The 20,135-nt window shown below is 42.1% G+C and overlaps 1 protein-coding gene across 4 annotated transcripts in view; it reads right to left on the bottom strand.

Moving 5' to 3' along the window:
- Window positions 1-8,302: 8,302 nt before the first annotated feature.
- CCAR1 (cell division cycle and apoptosis regulator 1) overlaps window positions 8,303-20,135 on the bottom strand; it is a 69,840-nt gene continuing 58,007 nt past the window's right edge. For all 4 annotated transcript variants that reach the window (XM_053309522.1, XM_053309525.1, XM_053309523.1 and 1 more), the window contains exons 18-25: window positions 17,831-18,064; window positions 17,184-17,295; window positions 16,643-16,725; window positions 14,530-14,676; window positions 12,791-12,911; window positions 11,979-12,164; window positions 10,428-10,633; window positions 8,303-8,963 (exon numbers count right to left, since the gene is read on the bottom strand). In XM_053309522.1, the coding sequence (XP_053165497.1) occupies window positions 8,904-8,963; window positions 10,428-10,633; window positions 11,979-12,164; window positions 12,791-12,911; window positions 14,530-14,676; window positions 16,643-16,725; window positions 17,184-17,295; window positions 17,831-18,064 (1,149 nt within the window). In that variant the 3' untranslated portion in view covers window positions 8,303-8,903. The remainder of the gene's footprint in view (window positions 8,964-10,427; window positions 10,634-11,978; window positions 12,165-12,790; window positions 12,912-14,529; window positions 14,677-16,642; window positions 16,726-17,183; window positions 17,296-17,830; window positions 18,065-20,135) is intronic.

Below are 20,135 nucleotides of genomic sequence, written 5' to 3'. Positions count from 1 at the left end.
GACCGCCGGACGGGGCCCAGCAGGGTCACCCTCAGCCGAGACCTCTGTGCGATTAGGTCCTGGTAGGGTAGCAGGAACAACTAGAGGGGGCACGAGTGGAACCGACTCCAAGGCACTATCCCTATGGTGGAGATCATGAGACCCTGCAACTGGCTCAAGGAGAGCACGTCCGACCTTGGCTGGGCAATTAAGGACTGGCACCTGGAAGTCAGCTTTGACCGACGCTTGGGGGGGAGGCAAACCGTCCCTCTGCATGTGTCGATGAGGGCCCCCAAGTGGAGGATCTTGGTCTGAGCTCTTTTGGAGGTTCACAATTAAGCTGTGTGCCTCAAAGACCTGCAGAGTGGAGCAGACATCCCTCTCTCCTTGGGATAGAGATGACGATCGGACCATCATATCGTCCAGATATGGATAAAGATGGACACCCTTGGTCTTTAAGTGCTCCACAAGTGCCACCATGATTTTGGTGAACACCTGGGGGGCAGCTGAGAGACCGAAGGGGAGAGCCTGGTACTGGAAGTGGTGTTGGCAATAGGAGAACCGCAGGAAGCATCTGTCCTGAAGGTGGATGGGGACGTGGAGGTATGCCTCCTTGAGGTCCACTGAGGCCAGGAAGTCTCCCTCTTGAAGGGCCATAAGGATGGAGCATAGGGTTTCCATGTGAAAGCACCTCTTCCTCAGGTACCTGTTGACGTACTTCAGGTCTAGAATTGCCCTCCACTCGCCGTTCTTTTGGGGGACCAGGAAGAGGATCGAGTAGACTCCTTGGTCCTGCTCTCCCGGTGGGACCGGCTCAATTGCCCTGATGCTGGACAGGTGCTTTATGGCTTCCAGCATCAAGAGGTGCTTTGACTTTTTCTGGGACCTGGGGGAAGGGAGATGGCAATCCGGGGCTGGCTGGTGAACTCCAGGGAGTACCCCAGGGACACAGTTTGTAGGACCCATGCGTTTGAGCAGGTTTGTGCCCAGGCCTGAGCAAAACTCTGCAACCTGCCCACCACCTGGGATACCTGGAGCTGTGGATGGTAGTCATTGGGCGGGGTTGCGCTTGAAGGCAGGCTTGGCTGACTGCGCGTGCTGCTGGGTCCAGCGAGGCTGGTGGTCCCGAAAGGAGAGCTGAGCCCTGGGCCCAGAGAACCTGTCCTGTCTGCTCTGGCGTGAGCGAAAGGATGACCTGTAGTCTTTGGAATTAGAAAAGAAAGAGATAAAGGTGCGGCGCTCTGGCTGCTGGGTCCCCGGAGGCTTAGCCTTCTTCTTGTCTTTAGATTCGCCCAAAATGGGGTTGGGGACCTCCCTGAACAACTTGCCCCCTTTGAAGGCCGAGTTGGCTAGGTTTGACCGGGACTTCTGGTCCACTTTCCAGTTCTTAAGCCATAACTGGTGTCTGACTGTGATATCAGATACCAGGGCCCTGGCAGACAGTTGTGCCGCATCGAGAGAAGAGTCGGGCATGAACGTTGCCACTTTGCCCAGTTTGTTGAGACCCTGCCTAAGGGCAGTCGATTCTGGAGGAACCAAGTGGAGAAGTTCCCTTACCCACAAGACTGCTGCTCTAGCGAACATGGAGTTGGCTGTGGAAGCCCTAATGGATAAGGTAGTTGCCTAATGTGACCTGCGTAAGGCAGCATCATACTTATCGTCTGTGTTTTTCAGGGTCTCGTTCCCATCCTTGGGGAGTACCGTTCCTGTTAAGAGGGCGGCCACTTCTGCATCTACCAGTGGCACCTGCAGCTTTTCCATGAGGGCCTTAGTGGATGTGTACTGGCGCTGTACTGCCAAGGGGGGGCCCTTGCTCTCAGTGGGCTTGTCCCACTCCTTTTGAAATATATCCAAAAAGAGCTGTGGGCAGGGCACGGCCATCTCCTGCATTTGCAGTGAGGGAAGTACTGCGGGGTGCCCTTCAGGCTTGTTAGCACTGGGTAGGGGTTGCTCTTCCAACCTTAGCGCCTTCCACATCTTGTGCAGTAACACAGGGAATTCTGTCTGAGAGAAGAAGCGGTATTGGGGCTGCAGGTTTAAAAGGGACTCCTCATTGTACCTGGAAAGCTCCCCTTCCTCAGGCTCTGAGTCAGATGCCTCAGAAACATCGGACTGAGGCTGGATGGGCTGGGGGAGAAGCTCAGAGCCCATTGTTCTGTGAAGTGGGCGGCAGGGGGAGAGCTGGGGAAGCTCAGTGGTCGCTGCAGAGGCGATGGGGCAGCAAAGGGAGAGAACTGGAGGAGCCCTGTTGTACTGCTGGTGTTCAACCAGATAGAGGGCAGAAGCAGCAGAAGCACTGTGAGGGGCGCAGGCTGTAGCCAAAATGGCCACTGCTGCTGTGCTGGATGTTCTTGGTCCCTCCTCCAAAATGGCAGCTGCCTCGGAGGGGGTGGGAAGGCCGGGAGTAACCAAGGGAAGGGGCGGTCAGGGGAGCTGCTTAAACTCCTCCGCCGCCGCCACCCGGCAGAGGAGAGCTGCAAAGGCGGGAAGAATCTCCTCATCATCAGCAGAGGTGGCCTCAATGCCCTGATCGGCGGCAGCGGAGGAAGGGAGAGCTGACGAGCAGAACCGCTTGTCGGGGGGGGGGGAGGAGTGCCCGCGTTCAAACCCCTCTTGAGCAGACTCACCCTCCTGAAGAGCCATTGTTGTTGCGGCCGTGGCCTCGCTCTCTGGCTCCGTGACCTGGTCTTTTTCTTGGAGCCCTTTTCCTTGCCGCACTTTGCAGCTTTTGCCATCTTTGCTGCCTTGCCAGCCTGAGTCATGGGTGCGGGAGAGGTCGCTGCGACCCACTCGGCGTGGCACACAGCATGTGCCACGGAATCTTCGGAGAGGGAGGGAGAAACTTCCCTCTCCCCACGCGGTGACTCCACTGCCATGTGCAGGGCGCGCTGGGAGTCGCAGTAGGTAACAAGACTACCCGCTTGGTTCCCTTCCTTCCCAGTGCATGAGTATCGAAGGGATTAATTCCAAAGGAAGAACAGTGGAGCAACATGGAGCGGACCCTGCCCGGAGCGAGACAGGGCAAGAACTGGAGACTGAGGGGATTGTCCCGCCCTCCTGTGGGAGGAGAAGTATCTGATTGGCCCTGTCTTGGAGCAGGAGGTCGTAAGCAATCCCATGATCCACAGATACAACCATCTTCTGAGGGAGAATTAATTTTCTTATATGTCTCTTTTACATCACTTAGTTCTATCGCTATTACTTTACGCAATGCCTTTATTTTTTGCAATATGTCAGCTGATGGATCTTCCTTATGCTTTAATTCCAAGTGATGTAACTTGGCAATCAAAATCTCTTTCTGCTTCTGTCTAGCTTTCTTTCTGTTCGCAGCCATTGAAATAAGAAACCCCTTCATAAAAGCTTTACTTGATTCCCATACTGTAAACAAAGAGACTTCCAGTGTCAAATTGATTTGGAAGAAGCTCCTCAATTCATTCAAACACTTCTACTTAATATCTTCATTAAGCAACAAGAGGTTGCTAAGTCTCCACCTTTTTGGAACATTGGACTCTTATTATTTCAACGACTAACAGATTATGATCGGTGTGAGAGGTGCAAATCTCTACTTTGGTAAACTTTGGTAATATTGATTGTGACATGAGACACATATCAGTTCTTGAGTATGTTTGATGTGTATTAGAGAAATACATATAGCCCTTCTCCAAAGGGTGTTTGTACCTCCATGTGCGATGTGAGATGATGCCTTTCAGCATCTTCCTAGATCGCTGCCGTACTTGATCATAAATGGGTCATTTCACACATGCAGTTCAGTTCAGAGGTGGTTGTAATAATGGAACAACGAAAGTGTGTGTGAATCAGCAGGAAGGAGTCCCTCCTTTGCTCCCTGTAGAATTCTTTAACATTAACAATGAAAGGCAGGGCCAGCTTCAGGAGGCCCTCTCCTACTGATTAGGCCCCAAGGGAGCTGCTTTGCCATCACCACCGTTCAAAGGCTCTGATCAGTGCCAGATTTAGGCACAAGCCAAGGAAGCGACAGCTTAGGGCCTCACATTATGAGGGGCCTCTAAATACAGAAAATGACTAGATTTCAAGTTGTACATAATTGGTTGAAAGGAAAAAAATGTAACTGAGTGTGTGCTTTATTACTGTTATGATCTTGAGGAAGTGTTGTTTTAAGATACATTTAGGAGGGTCGAGCATCCTGGTATACATAAGGAGATGGGACAAAGGCCAGGATACAGAAGGCTGTAAGGGTGTTCAATATGTTAGTTAAAACAAACGGTTTGGTGACTGGAACTATCAAAGTGTGTATAGAACACAATTGCCATACATACATTTTGGTAAGTACAGTATTGCTATTCTGTGTATCAGAGAGGGACATAGCAAGGTTGAAGCGGGCCCTGAAGGAGGAAGTGGCAATTAGGCCCCTTGCTTTCTTCTCCCCTGAAACTGGTTTATTTGCTGCAGAAGAACTATATAGATTTTGGGGCAGGAAGCATTCTTGGTATGCCGTTTCTCTCATGCAAATAATATCATAACTCCAATCAGAAGCCAGCAGCTTGCCCCTGAGTAAGGGGCGGGGGTATGAGGGGAAAGCAAAGAGCAGGCTATTTCCCAGCAAGTAAGAGGGATCTCATGGGCCCAGGGACAAACTCGTCCCCACCCCACTGCCATAGCCTTTTCAATTTAGTAATGCTGAACTGTGTAACTGCTCTTGTGTTTTTGTACATTAGTCTCTCTGAATTTTTTTTTAAAAAAGAGATTATAATGTATGTTCAGTAAAAGATATTGCTAATGCAAATAGGCTTATTGCAACTTAAAAACTAATCTTAAGAAAAACAGTTAATTGCAACTTTGCCAAGTATAAATAAAACATTACTTCTATTATTATCCTTTTTGTTAAAACAATTTTTAAAAATGCTATGGGGCCTTAAGCTTTATAGAACTTAGCAGGGTTTAATCTAGCCCTGGCTATAAGCACAGAGGTGGACTCAGAGATCAGCAGTAGGCTCCATGGCAGCTGCTCCTGGATACCTTCATGTGCCGGCAGGGCATCTTCTAGCTGTCCCTGCATGTGACACCAGCACGCACATGGCCTCTGTGCAAGTGTGGAGGCCATGTGCATGCTAGTGTCGTGCACAGGAGCAGATGGGAGATGCCCTGCCGGCATGCGAAGATTATCTCGGAGGAGCACCAGAGTAACGGAAGTTGTGGCGAGCGGGACCTGCTCTCCTCGTTAAAGGGGCCATGGGAGCCATAGATTTTAAAAAAGGATTGTGTCAATCATTTGGATGTTGATTGCATTTCGGCACACCACTAGCTGTGGCTGCAGCTATCACTGCTCTCTGCCTGTTTAAATGATAAGAGGGTGGCAAAGTTGGAGTGGCAGGACATGTTTAATCATTAACCGCTGCTGCAATTTCCCAGCCCTCTGTTATTTAAACAGGCAGAGGCCCAGACACAGAAGGGATGGAGTTGGAGAACAAGGGTGGATCAGAGGGATGAAGGAGCCAGAAGTGGTGAGACATCAGTGAAAGCAGTCAATCGCTTGCCTCTCCCTGGGGCATAGCTAGTGGCATTCAAAAGGTGTCCAATAAACACAGGCCCCCAGGGACCCTGCCATCTGGTCCTTGCCCCTCTCCTGCTGCTTGCTACTGTCACAGTTTGCCCACACCACCCTGCTGTCACCCCTTGCCCACACCATTTGTCACCAGTCCTGCCACTCCTCGTTGCCACCACTGCTCAGTAGCCAGTGATCCCAGTGCTGACTTCTCAAATGAGGAGAGAAACCATAAAACCTCTTAGCGATCATGAGCCAGACAAGAAATGGAAGGTATGCATCTGGGCACACAAATGCCCTCCATTTTGTAGCTGGTTGCACAGTGGTAAGGGGTTTGATGGCTTCTCTCTGAGTGAGAAGCCATGGAAACCCACCCCCGCCCAAGTGAATCAGCTACCAAGTGGTGGGGGCAAGAAGTGGAGGGGCAGGAGGCAAGTGGTGGGGGCAGCAGGGGAAGGAGTGGCAGCAGCGGCAGTAGGTAAAACAGTTTTTAAAAACTGCAGTGCAAGAGGCACTATAGAAAAAAATTAAAGCCACCCACCGCAATGGTCATTTATTGAACACAGGCCCCTGCCTCACCCTGTCCGATGAATGGGCCATCCTATGAAAGCTTCTGCCACAATAAGTTTCCTAGTCTGGTTTTGCTACACCCAACACAGCTACTAAAAAATGTAAATTGCAGATCCATGAAGTTAATATCTAAGAAGATCGTGTAGTTTAGGGGATCAGACAATTTTACGACAAAGCAATTATGGAGGTTGAAAAGCTTACCCCCTCCCCCTGTTTGGTTGTTTGTTGCATATGTACCAGACTATTTAGGTCAGCCACAAAAGCTGTGCTTTCTGTCATGTGTATTTGTTTTAGCTTAATGATGTTCTAAGATCTTAGTATGCAGAGTCCTTAAGTAGGACACTATATGCTACAATACAAATTAATGCCATAAAATTGCTATCAGCTACACATTTTATCAGAGCTAAATGCATAATGATAGCACCAATGTATCATTCTTAGGGAACAGTATAACCCACTACTCAGAGCTAGCAGATAGATATCAGTGGGGCATTCTGTCACATGGGTGTTTAGTCTGAAAAATGATATTGTATGACCAGCTACAAGCCACAACTCTGATGGATCTGGCTCAGTCTTTGTTAATTGCAAGCCTAACTATCCTCCAGTACTGTAGGACTCTACTTTGCAGTACTACTCAAAAAGTTACTGCTGTCTTATCTTTGCTTTTCATGCTGCAAAATCAGTCCATTTTGCCCACTACCCCCAACTCTTGTCTTGCCTTTACTAAATGGGCATTCTTCAGAAGCCCTACTTCTCTCTCTAGTCCTTTCTTAATCTTTTATTTTACCATGGATTTGCTCCTCTGCCTTTAGCGATCAGTGCCAATTCCCTGTTTCACCATCTATCCTTTATATGACCCTGAATGTGCTGCTTGCCTCAATGCTTTCATTTACATTTCCTCCACAAACTTTGTCACAATACAAAACTGACTTCACATCTCTTTTCCCATCAGATTTATATTTGCAGTTAAAGACTTAAAATTGCACAAGATTTGTGTTTGTAGTATCTCAACTCACTCAACACAAATCCCCTATTCACTGTGGGCACAGATTATTTGAATGAGACAATCCAAATATAGCCCAGCCTAATTCATTTGTTACTTTCACCTGTGTGGAGGGGTGGGGGTGAGGGGATAGAAAGAGAGAGCATGTAAAAGCCCTGTTGAGATTTTTCATTGGAATGCAAAGAGTCAATTAGTCTGTTCAAAATGTATATCTGAAAGCCTAAAGGACTGACAATTGAGAAGGGGCCCCTGTGAAGTGAAACAGGCATAAAATATTAGAATCTGGATGAAAGTACATAAGCATATGTATCCCTTGATTATCCACAATGATTTACAGCTGAATGTCAATCCCAATTTAACTGAAAAGTATTGTGTTCAAAATGATGCCAGGTGAACTTAAAATATTTTTTGTAAACAAGTGACCATTTAACTGTTCAAAATAGCCTTATGTCATAATCCACTGCCATTCTCCAATAATTAGTGAAGCTCAAGAGTTTATAACTATATCCAATACAAGTGCTTCTTTAAAAAGTTCAATTGATTGGAAGGGTAAAATGCTGTATTGTTTTCAGTATGATTAGGAATGGGCGATGTTTATTCAAGATGGATTCACAGCCAAGAATGCTAATGAAGTTTGAGCTAAAGGAGCTACAGAGGAGAACCTAAAGAGCTAAAGTCAGAACTGATGCAAAGTATTAATTGTTCTTTTGGACAGAACAATTTCAAACATCTGAATGTTTCTCCCAACACCATATACTATTGCACTCTGGCAGCTACTCAATTACAGCTAAACACAGAAGACATTACTTTACCTCTGATTCAGATTTTAATATTAAACTTACTCCTAAATTGAGAAAAAGTCAATTACCCAAATATATTCTTTTCTGTCACATTTCATTATAACAAAAATGCTAAGTAAATTCTCAAATTTAGATTTCTTATGAACTTGTGTGAAATACACTTAACAACCTATTAACTTCCAAAACACCTTAACAAGTATTACTTGTGCACCTTGAGGTCTGTCATAAATTTTAAGAAATTAACACTGGGAAAGTAAATAGCCAATTTAATGAAAGCCAATATAAAACTAGTTGCAATTTCTCCAAATAATGCATTATACTGACATCTACTGGCCTAGTTTGCAATAGTACAATTTCACACACTTTTTAAAAAAAAAAAGTAGGGAAAATATTAATGAAGATAGAACATTTCAAAGAATACAAAACATGTATAGTAAAACAAATTTATATTTTAATATAAACCCTGACCTACCAATGTTCTGATAATTTCCTTGCTATTTTTTAAACTCAATTACTGTACATCAAACAAGAAGTAAGAGAAAATCGAGAGAAAAGTCACGATTTAAAGGGAAAAAATTGTGACAAGAAATTTGAGGTTTTCTTTTAAAAATCTTTACTTGCAAAATTAAGCAGCATGCTATGATTTATTTCTGAATTTAAAAAGACTAATTACACCAAAATAAAATCCTAAGAATGATATTTCTATAAATAATGAAAATAATGTTTCTACTAGACTTTAAAGGAAAACATTTGATAATTAAATACCTGCTACTTTCCATTAAATTGATGAACTTTATTAGCGTTCAAACTATGCAAAATTATTTTACTCAAGGAGTGTCTAATAAATTGATGGCTATGAATTACAAGCAATCCTTTAAAGCAGGCTCACACATTTATAAAACTTTATACATCCTTGCTTGGACAAAGGTATTTATACTACTAAATCAAACATGCATCACTTTCATACACTCCAGTTTCATGATTTATATTACATTATGTAACACAATTATTTTCAGCAGCAGCAAGTTAGTCATACATTTGCTCCATTCTCTTTGGATTTCTGATCTTTATCTTCATTCTTCACAATATCCTGTGGGAGAGGGGGACAAGACAAGAGCATTATTTGCTGAAATCCTAAGCCATGCTGCATTATTCACTTGATAACATCAGGTATCACTTGTCAAACTAAATGTGCAGAACGTCTATCAGCTACTGATCCATCAGCCAACTCAAAGGGAGAGAGACGGTATTGTGGTTGCAAGCAACAATTCTACCCTTTGCTAAGCAGGGTCTAATCTGGTTGCAATTAAATGGGAGACTACATGTGTGAGCACTGGATAGAGTATTCCCCTTAGAGGATGGGGCCACTCTGGGAAGAGCACCTGCATGCTCTCATGCAGAAGATTCCAAGCTCCCTTCCTGGCATCTCCAAATAGGGCTGAGACAGACTCCTTTCTGTAGCTTTGGAGAAGCTGCTGCCAGTATGTGAAGACAATACTGATGGAACAATGGTCTGACTCAGCATAATGCAGCATCAAGAATCAAGAACCTTTGCTTTTTACCAACTACAAGGGCCAAAACAATGAGACTATAAACATACTTTTTGCTGCTATTTAACCTAATTTCAACCACCGTATGTTTCCTACTCACCAATAGTCAGATGACAGCAAGTAGAATGCCATTAGATTTATTTTATTTATACATTTATATACCGCTTCAATTCATGACTCTAGGCAGTTTACATAAAAGCACAAGTACCAAGCTTTGTTCCATGTATTATTGACCTTAAAAATGTATACCCCACCTTTCCCCACAATGAATCCAAGGTGATTTACAACAAATCAATAATAACTATTATAAACTCAAAACTGTACATTCTGTACCTCCTCCTAGAGGCGGTAGCAAGCTAAATCAACCACACAGATCCTCACCCCTTCCCTTGTACTGACTCTCATCAATCAAAGGCAACCTAACTTCTTAAAGCTTTTTGGCTCCTTAGGGTGAATCTTCCAGACATGCTACTGTATCTTCTATCTACATGACAGAGACTATATTTCTCCCTTGTCTTTCAAACTTGCTTGACTAGAACAACAGTTAAGTGCTGCCAAGGAAACTGCCCATCTTATTCTATGTTTCTTGAAGACTCAGTTTTTGGATGTGTGTTCCACACAAGAGGCTCATTATTACCCTTTCTCAGTGTAACCTGCCAGAGGGGGGTTAGAGAGAACCAAGTATACCACTCTGTTTTCCTTGGAGGAAGGATGCTTGTTAGTGAAAAATGTATGAAGGAAATGTTTCATTGTGTTTGACAATACAGTGTAGTTAGTTTTTCAACACCTGTTTGTTTAGATTCTATAATGTTGGATGTGTGTTTTGGGGCCTTAAAGGAGCCCATCCTGTTCTCCTGAAGTTAAAACCTGCATTAATCTTGGGGGTCTAGACTGAACTTTTAACTAATCAAAATTTTTCTGTGCACAATAATTACACTACAGCCTGTTTGATCTTCTGCTATTCCTTTTATGGCATTTATAGGAGAGAATTACACAATCCTAACCTTCTTAAGAACAGTGTGTATTTCATCCATAACTGTAGCCAAACTTTTGATTGTCTTATTCAGCTGCCCTTCAAACTGCAAATTTGTATCTTCTGATGCCTTCAAGTTATCTTGTAGCTGGCTGAGGTCCTTTTTCACTTCTTTAAGTTCTGTAGACAGGCCTTTATTCAAATTCTCCAAGTTCAATATAGTCTTTTCATCTTCATCTGATAAAATAGAACACAATGAAATAATTTACTCTCTTTCACTTTGTCTGCAAGGTTATAGTGCCTCCCCCCCCACCCACCCCCACACACTCTTACTTTTAAATACTGTGTTCCCCAATTCTGAAGTCATAGTACAAAACAGAGCTAGAAACACTTACTGATGATTAATTACATCTTTACTTTTATGTCTGCAGGCAAGATTATTTAAATTGATTTAGAAAACAGCAAACGTAACTGGAGCAAGCCTTGGGAGCATATCATACCTGTCTTGAAAGAACTGTACTAGCTCCTAATTATTTTCTAAGACCTTTAAAGTCCAAATGTTTAGGGTCCAGAGCCTTGCTTTACCTCTGTCTGAAACAATGGGCAATGAGCCCTTGGCAGGGATGCCATCAGGTGGAAATGCTCCCCCAAATAAGTTCAATAGGCCAGCACAATTAGGGCTTTTAGGAAAATTAGTGAAGGACATTTTATTCCAGGAGGCATATGGAAGTTAACTGGAATCCAGGCTTCAGATTTTATTGGAGAAAGTGGATGGCTGCTGTGAATTTTATTCTCAGCAATGCTTTTTGTGTGTGTGTGTGTGTGTGGGGTGATAGTATACTGTTGATATGTTTTTAATGATTGTGTAATTTGTAAACAGTTCTGAGGGCTTTTAAAACCATGTTTGGCAGGGTATAATGTCCAAAATATTGAACTGGTACATCTAGCAATTTTGTCTTATCTTTTAATTCTATTTTTGGGGGGGAAAATATTGCATGTGTTTGGCTCTTTATGGGGAGTTGATTCATACTGTTTTGCATAAAAGGATCTGTGTAATAATGATTTTTCTGAGGACCATTTGGAGACCCTTCAGCTACTACACAGAAGCAGCCATATTGGGTATGCAAGCACTCCATGTAGTTTTTTGTGCTTCTGGGTTAACTTCAAAGAACTCCTGTGTCGATACCATCTGACCAGGAGGATGAAGTTGGGTGAAATGCACAAACTCTTCACCCCTGTAGACATTTGCTCCAGAATTGTGAAAAGCACAAGTCACTCACACATCCATCAGTGCTGCTCTTATGAAGTGTTCAAAGCTTCCCAATATACCACACAAACTAGTGTATTTTAGTGGGGTATGTCAACTGAAATACATTATCTCACTGACTGCTGGCACTCGCCCCCCTCCAATATTTAAACATATAAACAGGAACAACAACAATTTATTTCTTCATTGGTTCATGGCCATTATTAGTATTTTCCTTTAATTTTGTCATTTTTAAACTACCCCATGATGAGAGATGCTTGAATTTTAAAAATAATAATCCCTTCTGAATGCATGAAACAATAATCCAAAGTTCACCTGTCTTTTCTTCTAGTGACTGAAGTTTTTGTTCCATCTCAGCCCGAGCTTTTTCACTCTTCTCTAGTTTCTGCAGGAGACTCCCTACATCCACCATAGCTCCATTGTACACAATGAGACCAACATTTTCTTCTGATCCTTTAGATTCTACTTTTATAGCAGGTGATGGTAGTAGTGGCCTGTTTCCTATAGTAGATTAAGAAATACCTTTATATACCGTAAAACTGAACCAAATTTATTTCATAATCTTCAAAACAACAGCAGCTGAACACTACCAGCCTCTAGTTCTTTTCCACATTTTCCCAATGACTCTAATGGACTTATGAATAATGAGTTTGCAAAGCAAGTGTTTGTCACCTTTCCCCAAAGCATTAAAGGAAAAATAATATTGTGAAAAAATGTTTTTTGGATGGCTCCATATAGGGTTAAAGAACAAGTGAAGTTCCATTTATGCAACCAGGCTTTCCTGCCCACACACACACATGCACCCCTCCCCCACAATCTGCTCCGGAACCACGCAAGATGAGGTTCAAGGGATGGAACCGGCAGCGGGAGAGACAGGAGAGCCTTGCATAAGGAGTGCCCTTCTCCTTACGCAAGGCACCTTTGGATCCAATTGCTCCACATTTTCACTACTTCAGCAGAAGACTGAAATACAAAGTCTTCTTTTGGCACACTACATACCTTGAATTCCAGACGATTACTATTTTCTTGAAGGATCTTATCAACCCAAGGAGGGAAAGAGATATGCCCCCACCTAAAGTACCACAGTGAGTTGAATGAAATGCCTCTAAAGTCAATAAAATGGTTACCTAGCATATCTTCCTGTGGAGTATCCATTTCTTCTGGATTCTCTTCATCTTTAGAAGTATCTGTTAATTTTCTATAAAAACAAGATTCACGAAGTACTACCTTATTAAGTAGCTTTTTAACCTGAAAAACACAAGATACCAGAAACATATTACCCTTTTTGTTGCTCAAAGGTAATATTTATTTGTATCATATACATTACATTACATGGATATATTAAATGCAAAGTTCTTAATTGTTACTTTTGCAAATTTTATAGCACTAGGTAATTTGCAAGTAAATTCTTGACAGCTGAATTCCTCTACATGCATGCAGACTTTGATAACTTTTCACAAAGCATGTAAAACAAATATGCTGTTTTATTCCCATCTCTAGAAGAGGATGATGCAGATACGAAAGAATAACTAGACAATTCTTAGTCAGTAAAAGGAATACACAATTTCAGAACACAGAGCAGTTAGACGGTTTATTCTACATCTTTAAATCATTACATCCCTCTGTCTGCTCTAGGCAGTATCCTAAACTTATTCAGAGTGCTGCTCTGTTTTTGGAAGTCACTTCCACTCACGGAAGGAGACTTATGTTTACATAAGAGGTCTTTGTGCAAACAGAAGGAGTTCCAATGATGCAGCAGCACTCTACAGAAAATTAGGATAGAACCCAGAGGCAGTTTCAGAGATGTGCAAGTTGTGTGCTCCACAATGTACAAATCAAAATGAAGAGCCTTTCTAAAGATTCACTATTATTTATTTAATTTATTTATTACATTTCTATACTGCCCAAAACTTGCATCTCTGGTCGGTTTATAATTAACCCAACATTAAAAGTATGAAAACTATAAATCTAATTAGAAGCCTGGGTGAACAAACATGTCTTCAGCGTCTTTTTAAAAAGTTGCCAGGGGTGGGGAGGATCTTATCTCCACAAGGAGCGCATTCCAAGTCCAGGGACAGCAATGGAGAAGGCCTGTCCCCGATTAGCCACCAGACGAGCCAGTGGCAACCGCTGACGTACCTTTCCAGAAGATCTCAACAGGTGATGGGGCTCATGGCGAAGAAGACGTTCTCTTAAAAACCCAGGGCCTAAGCTGTTTAGGGCTTTATAGGTAATTACCAGCACCTTGTATTTTGCCCAGAAACTTATCGGCAGCCCATGTAGTTCTTTCAACACAGGAGTAATATGGTCTCTCCGAGATGACCCAGAGACCAACCTGGATGCCGCATTCTGTACCAACTGCAATTTCCAGACTACATATAAAGGCAGCCCACACAGAGCGCATTGCAATAATCCAGCCTAGAGGTCACCAGCATATGTACCACCGTTCTGAGGTCATTCATATCAAGAAATGGACGGAGCTGGCATATCAGCCAAAGCTGACAGAAAGCACCTCTGGCCACCGCCTCAACCTGGGACACCAGGGAGAGGTTCAGATGCAGAAGCACCCCCAGATGATATACCTGTTCCTTCCAGGGGAGTGTGACCCTATCCAGAACTGGAAGATCAAAATAGTCTCCTGAGTTTCAACTCCACACAATAAGTACCTCCATCTTATCTGGATTCAGCCTCAGTTTGTTATCCCTCATCCAGCCCATCACCACCTCCAGGCAAGCATTAAGGGAGGCTGACATGGAGAAATAGATTTGGGTGTTATCAGCATACTGATAACATCCTGCACCAAATCTCCTGATGATCTCTCCCAGCAGCTTCATGTAGATATTATACAACTACTTAAGCAACAAACCTGAGCACGTGAGAGATGCAGTCCAAGTGTGTACAGTATTTCTTCCAAGTCCTTTTCAAGAAGGTACCCACAATGGCATTGATCAAAGTAAACGAAAGCCATTAGAAGATCTCGATTAACAGTGATCATCTGTGTTTTGTCTCGCTCCTAAAAAGTATATTTTGAGTCAGATTATGCTACTGATAGAAATTCCTTATTAGCTATTAGCAAACTACTTCAAGATTACAACTGTACCTTCTTGTACTATTTAAGCAGTTTATGCTAATGCCAGGTACAGTAAACAGGGTTTATTTCTACATCTTCAAATAAAGGAACAATTTTGATACAGAAACTTTCAGTCACACCACAACCCTAAATATTTCCATAGACAGCTCAGAAATTTATAGCCAACTGTGTACAGTATTTACACAGATGTGTGTTGCTTTCAGAGTACTTTGTTGCAACCTACAGGGAGATAATAGCACTAGACATGACAACTTGTTTTAAAGGGCAATCACATTGACTACAAGCTGAATATCAGTACAATACACAAAGTATTGAAAAGAGGTACACTCAAAACAGGGTACAATAAAAAAAAAAGAACACAGTACTGTCTAAAATTAAAAAGAGAGGGAGTCTGCTGGATGTTCCCTGGGAAGAACTGGGGGCCACAACCAAGGAGGCCCTGTTCCGTACCACCAGAGATGATGAGAGAGAGCAAGGCTTCCGACACTGACAAGTTTGCAATGGCAGTCTTTCAGGTAACCTGATTCTAGGCCGTTAGGAGTTTTAAAATCAAAACCCATAACAAATGTAAACTGATAAAAGGTCAGGAGTACAATCACATATCAGTCAGCATTCTGGTGGTAGCATTTTATACTAGTTGCTGTTTCCGGACTGCCTTTAAAGGCAGCTCCACATAGACAGTATGATAGTCAAATCTGTACATAATGAAAGCATGCATAACTGAGATCAGATCAGCTTTCTCTAGGTAAGGCTGCAACTGCAGAACTAGACAAAGCTGGTAACAAATGTGCTTAGCTACAGACACCACCTGAGCATCCAAAGACAGTGCCCAAATTTGGTCCTTCCTTTGGGTAGTAACCCTATCTAGGACACACTGTATACTTTCATTCAGATTGACAAAACCCCTGAGCCAACAGTACATTCATCCTAACCACCTTAAATTTCAGTTTATTTGTCCCTATTCCATACCAGAACTGAGCCCGACACAAGTTCAAAGTGTTCACCGCCTCCACCAGGATTAGAAGATGGAAATGAGAGCCAGTTATCAACATACCCGTGACACTTCATGCCAAACCTCTAAATGACCTCTCCCAGCAGTTTCATGCATATATAAAAAAGTATGGAAACAAGATGGATCTTTGTTATACCCTGCAGGCCAAAAGCCATGCAGTGGAACAGGAACATTATTCTAAGAAAAACCCAAGCTATCAAAAAACAGTGTGTCCTAGGCCCTATCCAGTCCTGCTGACCCTGGAAAATACCGCAATTGATGGTATCAAATGCTATTGAGAGGTCCAATGGAACGAACAGCACTGCACTGCCCTATCCATTTCCCAGGGCAGTTCAGTGATAAGGACATTTCATTCTCCAGACTAGGACAAAACTCAGACTGCAAATGAACCAGCTAATTGGTGTCATCCATAATGCCTGAAGCTGACACCCACTACATGTTCCAACACCATGCCCAAGAATGAAAGAACTGACATTGTGTGATAATAGTTTGTCACCAGGGCTTCTTCAAACATACGTTTCTCCAATACTTCCTTTATAGCAACAGGAAGTATAGCTTTTCAGAGGCACTGACACCTCTGATGTCCCTCAGGGAGATCCAGTCTTCCAGCTTTAATAGGCTTAGAAAAACAATTTCTTGACCCTCCTGTGGAATGATCTAGTTAGGTATTCTGACCACCAATTCAGAAAAAGAGATGATACAACACAAAAGACAAGACTCAGCAACATGAGGGCCAAGTTCATGTTAAGCTGCCTGCATAGTTTGAAGTCTGTTTTGGTAGGCTGGCTCTGGCTTTGCCCCATGATTACTTAAGCAACCACCAACTTCTTCAGCATCTTATTTAGCTGATGATAAATAACTCACAACACTAAATACCTTATCTTTAGAAGATCTCTCTTTGCAATGCCGGTTTCCGTCTCTTCTGTCATCTCGCCTATTTATTTCCTCATCGTCCCTATCTATGGAAGCAAATTACTTTTAGCATATTTATAGCACTTTAGAGAATCACATTGTGACCATAAATATATAATTGAATGAAAATGTGTTTTTCTCAGTGTTTCTCAATAAGGGCTTCCATATGTATAAACAAAAATAAAAGCAAGAGTAATTCTGTCAAAAACCAGGTGCACCAAAAAAGGCAGCAGTTTTCTTTTGGTCCACTTTGGCACATGTCCTTAAGTAATAATGGTAATATTACAAGTCAAATTTTCACATCAAAATATACAAGGAATACTATATTCATTAAACATTTCAAGGCTAGTGCCATAGAAAGAAGAATAAGTGAAACTGAAGGTTCTGCAATTCTGCTCATAAAGAGCACGGATCTCCATCTACTCCCTTTTATTTATTTAAACCTATTTGTATACCACCCAAAACACAAGTCTCTTGCATTTTAAGATAATCATTCCCAATATACCATCATCTTCATCCTCAGCATCTTCAGCTTCCATTGGATCATATTCTTCTTGATTATTGTCATCTTCCATTTCATCTTCATCTTTAGAATCATCTTTCCTCTTATCTTCTCTCTGTAATTAATTCTCATATTTTAATACAATCCAGGTTCTGGCAAAATTGTTTTAAAATCCTCAAGTTTAAAACAAGGTTAAAATACCCAAGTTAAAGATCTTTTAGTAACTAGGTGCAAAAGGTTTTCCAACAAGACAGACACCTGGCGCTCAGTCTTCACTCTTCCTTACAGGAGAAGACAGAAACAGGAGCAGTGGCTGGGCTATAACCTCACTTAGGGGTCCAGGTGTGCTTAGCTGACATAGGGGCCTAGTTTGAAACATGAGCAAACAGTCTGAAAACATTGTTGGAGCCACACCCTAGTTTGAAAAAATATGCCTTTTGGCATGCTGATCTAAAAAGATTTGAACTTTTTAAAAGGGAAAGAAAGCAAGTGCAGACTTTCTTTCAGAGATGATCTGAATATATATCAAAACATCAAGAACATATAAGTTTTGTAATATAAAGGAATACAATTTGGTCACAATGCTCTCACACAAGCTACTCAAGCCAGACAGCTGATTTTTAAAAAAACACAAAAAAACAGCCACTGACCTTTCTCTCATCTCTCTCATCTTTTTTATCTTTCTCATCTCCAGATTTTCTTCTTTTGGGCTTTGGCTCATCATTTTCATCATCTCGCTCTTCCTTTCTCTCTTTTTTCTCATCTTTTTTGTTCTTTTTATCTTTTTTATCTTCCTTATCCGGAAGGGACAACAGTGATCTGTAGATGCGGACACCAAAATCTCTTTGAAGCATTTCATTGAAGAGTTCTGCAAATAATGAAACCTGCACAAGAAACATCAATAAGTTAACTGTTACCCCAGAATATTAAAATTCAATAGCAGCAATACAATCAGAATCCCTAAATGTTAAAAGCATGAGCAAATAAAACTAAGTTAATCTGACATCTAAAACTAAACATTTACAATCTTTTGCTTTGCTGAAACAAAAACCCCATAAGGTAGATCACCATTACCCTCTTTTTACAGGTGGAGTAACTAAAACAGAGAAAAGAAACTTGCTCAAGGACACCCCATGACAAACTTAAACTCTTTTAAAGAGCAGTCCCTATTTGGAAACCACTATGTAGCCAACGAAAGTTTGTATGGATGGGTGAGTGGGGGCTAGGCCTGAGAATCCAGGATACAGTAAAGGAAAGGGACTTACTATGACAGGAATGCATTAAGTCTATCTTGGTAAATGAATAGATGTTTCATAGCAACCCTGCTTGGTGAAATGCACCTGTTTTTCTTAGTCTGACATAAGCAATTGCCTCTTCACAAAATGAAGACGTGGAATAAGGTTATCTCATTGCTCATTGAGATCTAGAGAGGTCCACCTGCAGGTCTGGTGGCTATGCAGAGGCGGGCCTTCTCTGTTGCTGCCCCAACACTCTGGAATGCACTCCCAGCTGAAATGGGAGCCTCCACATCTCTGACAACTTTAAAAAAGTAATTAAAGACCTACCTTTTCACCCAAGCCTTTTAATTTAATTGTGGTTTTAAATTGTTTTAAGGTTTTTACTTTTGTGTTTTGGTTTGTTTTTATGTTGTTGTAAGCCACCCAGAGATGGAAATCTGGCATACCAATTTGATAAGCAAATAAATAAAATAAAAAGTTCAAAGCCAGAAAGACTCGATTTAGACAGCACATTATTATTAAGAACTTTTATATACCGCTTTCCAACCATCACAGTTCTCAAAGTGGTTTACAAAGAAAAAGAATAAGATGGTTTTCTGTCCCCAAAGGGCTCACAATCTAAAAAGAAATATAAAGCAGACACCAGCAACAGTCACTGAAAAGTTGCTGGGCTAGGGTTGAATATGGACAGTTGCTTTCCTTCTGTTACCATTAAGAATTACTAGTCACCATTTTAAAAGGTTCCTCTTTGTCCAGTTAGCAGGGTAAATTGAGTCTGAATTCTGCTTTCATGAAATGTCCCTTACCATCAGGTATGCACAAGGAAGGGTTCTTCTTCTGCTGATTACAACAATTCAGGATCCATTCCAACATCCAAACTGGGCATTTATTCTAGCCAAAGTCTGCAAATATACCATGAAGCTTCAAATCCTGGTTTATTTTTAAACTTTAATTAGAATAAGCCAACACTGCTTGTTATAAATGAGGATTGGCAGTAGAATCTTTACTCCCCTCATGTGCACACTTGGGGCAGGGTAGAGAAATACAAACGCCCAAAATTAAGGGACGCTGCATAAAACAAGTATTCAGTCCTGGCTCTGCAAGACCTCTAAACTAGTCTAAAGAAAGCACACAGTATTTCCTCAAAACCCATAAAGCAGATATTATGCTTGCATTTGAAAAGAATTTCCATAATTAATATTTATAAATATAATTTTGTGAGCAATCCTCAATCACAGAGGAGAGCCAGGGTGGTGTAGTGGTTAGAGTGCTGGACTAGGACTGGGGAGACCCAAGTTCAAATCCCCATTCAGCCATGATACTAGATGGGTGACTCTGGGCCTGTCACTTCTCTCTCAGTCTAACCTACTTCACAGGGTTGTTGTGAGGAGAAAATTAAGTATGTAGTACACCGCTCTGGGCTCCTTGGAGGAAGAGCGGGATAGAAATGTAAATCATCATCACAGCTGATAATACTATTTAGCAAACATTTGTTTGTTGATGCTGTTTTCCTTTCAGTATTATTATTTTCTTTTTAGTTTGCCTCAAGAATAAAAATAGGTTGCTCACCTGTAACTGATGATCTGGTAGTGATCAGTTGACATCCATTAGAATGGGTTCTGCGCCTGCACGGAAGCCTCTTGGTGTCGAGTTCCACAGCTCCTTTTCGATGCCTGCGCCCAGCCCCATGTGACCACGTAGCTATTTAAGGCAGGAG

This window comes from Hemicordylus capensis, chromosome 3 (assembly GCF_027244095.1).
Source record: "Hemicordylus capensis ecotype Gifberg chromosome 3, rHemCap1.1.pri, whole genome shotgun sequence".
NCBI classification, from domain to species: Eukaryota; Metazoa; Chordata; class Lepidosauria; order Squamata; family Cordylidae; genus Hemicordylus; species Hemicordylus capensis.
The sequence above is the reverse complement of the archived record's forward strand: the minus strand, read 5'-3'. Positions and strand labels throughout refer to the sequence as shown.